Source organism: Scyliorhinus torazame, chromosome 1 (genome assembly GCF_047496885.1).
Source record: "Scyliorhinus torazame isolate Kashiwa2021f chromosome 1, sScyTor2.1, whole genome shotgun sequence".
Taxonomy (NCBI): domain Eukaryota; kingdom Metazoa; phylum Chordata; class Chondrichthyes; order Carcharhiniformes; family Scyliorhinidae; genus Scyliorhinus; species Scyliorhinus torazame.
Window position 1 is genome coordinate 248559360 of NC_092707.1, and position 6696 is coordinate 248566055.

The 6696-nt window shown below is 41.1% G+C and overlaps 1 protein-coding gene across 7 annotated transcripts in view; it reads left to right on the top strand.

Moving 5' to 3' along the window:
* The window catches only part of atl2 (atlastin GTPase 2), a 116319-nt gene extending 110497 nt beyond the window's left edge, over window positions 1-5822 (top strand). For 4 of the 7 annotated variants that reach the window (XM_072504371.1, XM_072504388.1, XM_072504391.1 and 1 more), the window contains exons 13-14: window positions 3875-3889; window positions 4651-5822. In XM_072504371.1, coding sequence (XP_072360472.1) covers window positions 3875-3889; window positions 4651-4770 — 135 coding nt within the window. In that variant the 3' untranslated portion in view covers window positions 4771-5822. Of the gene's footprint in view, window positions 1-3874; window positions 3890-4022 lie in introns of all 7 variants that reach the window. The other 3 variants (XM_072504381.1, XM_072504385.1, XM_072504376.1) reach the window with 3 other exon arrangements.
* Window positions 5823-6696: the final 874 nt, after the last annotated feature.

Here is a 6696-nt window from a genome sequence, read left to right on the forward strand (position 1 = left end):
GTGATCAGGGTAAAACATATTTTGGAGAGAAAAGCTAAAGTTCAGGGACTTTTTTGTTGTTCTGCCTTTTGGTCACTATTTAGAACCACACAAGCTCAACTGAAATTTATTTTATAAATTGAGAGTACCCAATTCTTTTCCAATTAAGGGACAAATTTAGCGTGGCCAATCCACCTAACCTGCACATCTTTGGATTGTGGGGGTGAGACCCACACAGACCCAGGGAGAATGTGCAACCTCCACATGAACAGTGACCCGGGTCCGGGATCATACCCGGGTCCTTGGCGCCATGAGGTAGCAGTGCTAATCTGCGCCACCGTGCCGCCCTCTGAAATGTCTCTTAACTCAATGGTCTTTTGACTATTGAAGTAATCCAAAGTTTTAGTTACAGACATCATTCTAAGAATAAAATATAATATTTAATACACTATTTGAATTGATTAAAACAACCTTGTTTTGTGATGCGTATGATTAGGATGTAGCTAATCTGTTTCAAACCAATACTTCAGTTTATTTTTGTTTTTATACGGAAAGTCTCCAAAATGAAATAATGCTTTGAATTTTTTTTTAAAATATTTTTATTCTCCTCCTTTCACATTTTCATCCAAATGTACACTCACCAACAAATAATCAACGGTAACAAATACAATGGTAATCCCCTGGACAACAATCCGTCCCTCCCACCAACCCCCAGACATCCCTCAACATTTTAAATACAAACACCAAAGAAAAAGAATCCGGAATCCACCATCACCCCACACATAGTCACCAACAACATACACAGTCCATCCCCGCCGAATGTTCGCCGTCATCCAATTCTTGAAACTGCATAATAAACAAAGCCCATGAATTGTAGAACCCTTCCATCCTTCCCCCTCAACTCGAATTTCACTGTCCCGAGTGTCAAGAACTCCAGCAGATCCCCTGCCGCGCCAGGGCACAGGGTGGAGAAGCTGACTTCCACCCAACAGGACCCGCCTTTGGGCGATCACCGAAGCGAAGGCTAAAACATCTGCCTCCGCACCTGCTTCCAACCCCGGCCGATCCGATACCCTGAATATGGCTTCAAGGGGACCAGGTTTGAGTTTCATGTGCACCACCTTGGAGGTTACCCTGAAGACCTTCCTCCAATACCCCTCCAGTTTTGGACAGGACCAAAACATGTGAACATGATTTGTGGGGCCTCCCCACAATGCTTACAAGCATCTTCCACCCCCTCAAGAGTCGGCTCATCCTCACCTTTGTATGGTGCGCCCTATACGCCACCTTCAGCTGTATCAGCCCTAACCTCATGCACAAAGTTGAAGCATTCGCCCTCTGGAGCACCTCCCACTTTGTCTTAATTCCCTGCAGCCATGCATTATCTACTCCCAGAATCACCCCATAAATCGCCGACACCACCCCCCTCGCCACTCCCCTTGTTGTCAGCACCTCTTCCAACAATGTGGGGGCCGGTGCCACCAGAAAGCTCTGTACCTCCTTCCTGGCGAAATCCTGGACCTGCATATACCTAAACATCGCCCTCTGCCCCACCCATGTTTTGCCTCCAGTCCCGCAAACTGGTCCCCCAAAAACAATTCCTTTAGTGCCCTAACTCCCATCTCCGAAAACTCCCATCCCACTTCCCTGGCTCAAATCTATGATTCCCCCGAATCAGCATTTTCCTTGACCCTGCCCCTAACCTAAAGTGCTTGCGCAATGGCCTCCATATTTTCAAAGTCACTTTTACCACCAGACTCTCCAAATATTTCCCTAGGATCCAAGCCCCCTGACTGCTGTCCCCTCTGCAACCGCACCTTCCTAATCTGGCCACCAATGCTTTAAATGATCAAGCCAATGCAAGATTAACTGTATAGCATTCTGTTTTAGCAACATAGATAGATGAGGAAATAGCTGCAGGATGTGCTGCCAGAAAATCTCAGCTAGTCTTGCAGCATCTGTGGCGAGAGAAACTGAGTTAACTTCATGCATGATATGACTTCTTATGAGCATTTCATACTGGACTCCGTGTTAATGGTTTCTTTTTTAAAACCTTTCTCCCCACCCCCCACCCAATTAATGGGCAATTTAGCGTGGCACATCTTTTGGATTGTGGCGGTGAACCCCATGGAGAATGTGCAGATTCCACACGACATTGATCCAGGGCTGGGATTGAATCTGGGTTCCAGTGCCATGAGGCAGCTGTGCTAACCACTGCACCACCATGCCGCCCTAACTCTGTTTCGTACTTTACAGATGCTGCCATACTAGCTGAGATTTTCCAGCATTTTATTTTTATTTCAGATCTCCAGTATCTCTTGTCATTTGCTTTTATAATTTTAAAAAATAAATTTGGAGTACCCAATTACTTTTTTCCAATTAAGGGGCAATTTAGTGTGGCCAATCCACCTACACTGCACATCTTTGGGTTGTGGGGGTGAAATCCACGCAAAACCCACATGGACAGTGACCCAGAGCCGGGATTGAACCTGGGACCTCGGTGCCGTGAGGCTGCAGTACTAACCACTGCACCACTGTGCTGCGTGCTTTTATAAAATTTAAGGGGTTACTAATATGGGCAGTACGATAGCACAGTGGTAAGCATTGTTACTTCATAGGGCCAGGTCCCAAGTACGATTCTCGGCTTGGGTCATTGCGGAGTTTGCAGGTTCTCCCAGTGTCTGCGTGGGTTTCCTCCCACAAGTCCCGAAAGACATGCTGCTAGGTAATTTGGACATTCTGAATTCTCCCTCAGTGTATCCGAACAGTCGACGGAAAGTGGCGACTAGGGGCTTTTCACAGTAACTTCATTTCAGTGTTAATGTAAGCCGAGGGAGATACAGATTTTAAAAATGGAAGGGAATTGTCTGCTACATTGGGAACTTCATCCTGTGTAATGGATCAGATGTACCATTTAATGATATCTATGATCTTCAAGTGTGAATTCCCAATCACTGCCATGAATTGCCACTGTCAATTGGGTATTTTTCCACGGAGAATGTTGCTCTGGGTTCTCCGAGTAGATGATTCCGAAGTGACATTGGCGACTTGTGGGTAGAGCGCCCCAGGATCCAGGAAGCTGTGAGACAACAGCATCAAACTGAATTTAGGGCCAGTCGAGTAAAGACCAGAAGATCCTGTTTCGTTTTGTACTGTCACTAAATTAATTCAAACTGACCCAACTCTTGAGATTGAGTAAGACTCTTGATCAGAGTAGAAAAATCAGTTTTGCAGACCAGTGTTTATATTTTTTTTAAACCAATCTTTATCTGGCCTTTTCGAGTTACTTATTGACTCACTCAATATTACATTCTCATCTGGGGTGGATTTCAAATCATTTTTTAAAAATAAATGAGTACCCAATTCTCTTTTCCAATTAAGGGGCAATTTAGTGTGGTCACATGTTGGGTGAGACCCACGCAAACACTGAAGAATGTGAAAATTTCACAGACAGTGACCCAGGGCCAGGATCGAATCTGGTTAACCACCGCAACTGTGCTTCCCTTGGTGGATTTGAAATCAAATGAATGATTATAGCAACTGAAGTATTCTCAGATGTCTCATTTCCCTTGTGCTGTATTAAGAGCTAAGGAATCATAAGTAGTTGTGAAAAGAAATAATTGAAGGAGGTCCATATCTAGAACTACTTGGGACGGAACTTTCGATAAATGCAGGTATAGCTTTCACCAATCCCCAATGTCCCGTATGATCCACTTTATAATATTGATCCCTGTTCTGGGGTAAATCTTGAAATGTCTGCTCTTGCTGCATTATATATTCTGATGGTGGTTAGTGTTTCTTGCAAGAAATCTTTGATGCCTAGTCTTTCCCTGTCTACATTGCATGCTTTGACTGTTTATTTTCTTTCTTTCCTTTCTTCATGCAATCCATCCAGAGGAGTCCAAAGAAGGTGAAAACCTTGTTTTCTGAATTATTACCACAAACAGAAACTTTGTTTAAACAGTTTACGGTCTTCCCAATTGATAACTGAATTAACAAATCAAATGTTTTGGTGATCACTAATTAACAACTCCTTGTTTTAGGTATTATGCAAGCTGTTCACTTCAGCTCGAAATAGAGTGGTACATCGTTCTATTACATCAACATTGAGACTTCCGTCAAACAACAACAACAAGAAGAAAAACTAGCTGTTGCGCTTTAAACATCTGTTCTTTTTTTTGGGAGGGTGAAAGTGTGGACATTTACTATCTGGTCAGGGTCTTGCTGTGTAACAGGCTGTAAAATGTGCACAGCTAATTCGATAATGTAGGGTGCAGAACTGCTAATTTCTTTCTAAGTGACTGTTAAGAAGGCAGGCAGACCCACTTGAGGAAGAATTGTGGTAAATGCACCTTCAATTTTGTGATTTTTAAAAATATATATATATATAATTATATATATATAAAAAACCATGTATTCATACCAGAATAGCACAGGCTGCCATGGTCCAGCATATTTTTCACTTAACATTCTTTTTCCCTTTAATATACAGGGTTGAACTTAATTTTCCATTCCATCTTTCCTCATCATTCCTTTCCATTCAACATTCTTGTCGCAATTCTGCAACTATTTAATGGACATAGTATTGCTGTTCTCATTTTGTTAATAGCGTGTTGTTGGTTACCCCATTTTAAGTCTCCCTTTCTTTCTTTTAACATTCCCATATTACAGGTGTTGAAGCCACTGAGTGACAATTTGATGGAGGACAACATAAGACAGACTGTAGCAAACTCCATCAAAGCAGGTTTGACTGAGCAGGGCTCCCAACATACCAAATTAAAGACAAACTGACAATCCCTTGTCTGGTTCTATTGCTGTCAAGTGCTTGCTGTAGGTTACGGACTTTGAATCAGCTTAAAATTAGTCTGCGTAGATTTTGAAGTGAAAGGCCCGACTTCACTGGACACTGCCAAAAAGGTTTGAAGAAAGAAGAAGGAAGTGTTCCTGGAGGTGATTTTTCGGTGGGTAGGTAGTTACATTACTGAACCAGATGGTTCAGGAGTGTGTAACATTTGTAATTTGAATGTTGACACAACACTAGTCAAATTTCCTTTTCAGGTCTCCTTTTGTGTTGGTGGATGTACGTGAGAGGCTGGTTTGCACTGTAGTATACTGTACAGATAAAGTCATTGAGATAGCCATGCATAATTGAGCTTGAAATGAGCCAGTTTTATCGTTATGTTAATGCTTTGCTTCTACCAGTATTACACACTGCATGAATCCAAACTACAGAGGCCACTGGATTAATTTGAGGGCAAAATTACTGTTAGATGGGGATAATTAAAGCTTGCCTTGTCTTTTTCCTGAAAGCAGCCCTGGAAAGTTGTGTGAATCGGTGACCGTCAAACTGCTGGGAGGTTTTACCATTTCACCACTACCGCTTGAGTCCATCCAATATGCCTTTTTCTTTTGAGGGGGAGGGAAAACCATCCAAAATGAACTGTTGCTCTTAGCTGCCAGTTAGCATTGTCTGTACAGTGCATTTATTTTTTAAATTTTATTTTCTATCAAATCATAGAGGTGGGGCATGTATATTAAATATATATATATATAAATACCAAATTTTGTATCAAAGTTTTTGTAGTTAACGGCAAAATCTGGTACAGTGGTAGGCTCTGTGCAGTTTATGTAAAGGAATGTTATTTGTGATTGAAGTAAACATAAGTGCACCAAATTTGAGGTTTTGATATATTTGTGATATTACCTGCCTTGAGCACTGCAATCCCACCCCTTATGGCAAAGCAATGGGAATGTTAGTTGTGGAATTTAGTCATTTTCTGTTGCATTTTAAAGTTATTTCCTGTAATTTATTTTTCAATACACAATTAAAGTACGCTATGAAATTTCCTGCATCTGATTACATTTTTCAGTGAAATAAATGAATCCTACAAGTTGTCCTGTAAAAGAGATTCAATGTCAAGAGAAAAGTGTTTAACATTTACATGTTTTGAAGTCTCAACTCTCTAAGTATGTAAGTGCATGTGTTATTGTGGAAGTCTATTAAATACAAGTTGCTTAGATACTGACTAAACAATTTTCACAAAACCGTATTTCAGAAGAAAGTATTTGGGTATTTCTGTATTGTATAACATGGCTTAAATGGAATAAAATATTTTTCTTAGAACATCTGCCATCTCTTAACAAAACAGAACAGTTGAGAACTGCATGCAGTTATTATAGGCTCGTTGCTGTGGTTAGGGCTGCAAACGGTTTAAATCGGAAAACGGACTTTTGAGCAGTTGGAATAGTCAATTGTCCCTTCAAGGAGATCTATTATATATTGCACAACAGCAGTTCTTTCAACTGTTTCAATCTTCCAGAATACAAACCTTCCTGTTTTATTATTGAATCCCTTTAATGCTTCTGCCAAAACACACTACCTCTGACAGTGTGTTCCCTCCGTACTGGACTGAAATATTAAATTAAATGGAGTGGGCTTTGAACTAACTCTTGCCCCAGTAAGAGCCGTGCTGGTGCCCACAAATAAACTGTCTGCCTGAACTTGAGTGTGATTGTTGATGGGAGAATATTTGGACCATTTGTGAATCAATAACTTAGCTGCTTTTACTTAATGAAAATAGAAAATGCTGGAAATACTTGGGTCAGGCAGCATATGTAGAGAGAAAGTTAATCACTCAAGTCACTACTCTTTCATGAAAACTGAAGCATTACAGATCTAGTCCCAAGGCAGGGGAAAAGAGAAGAAAACGGAAAATC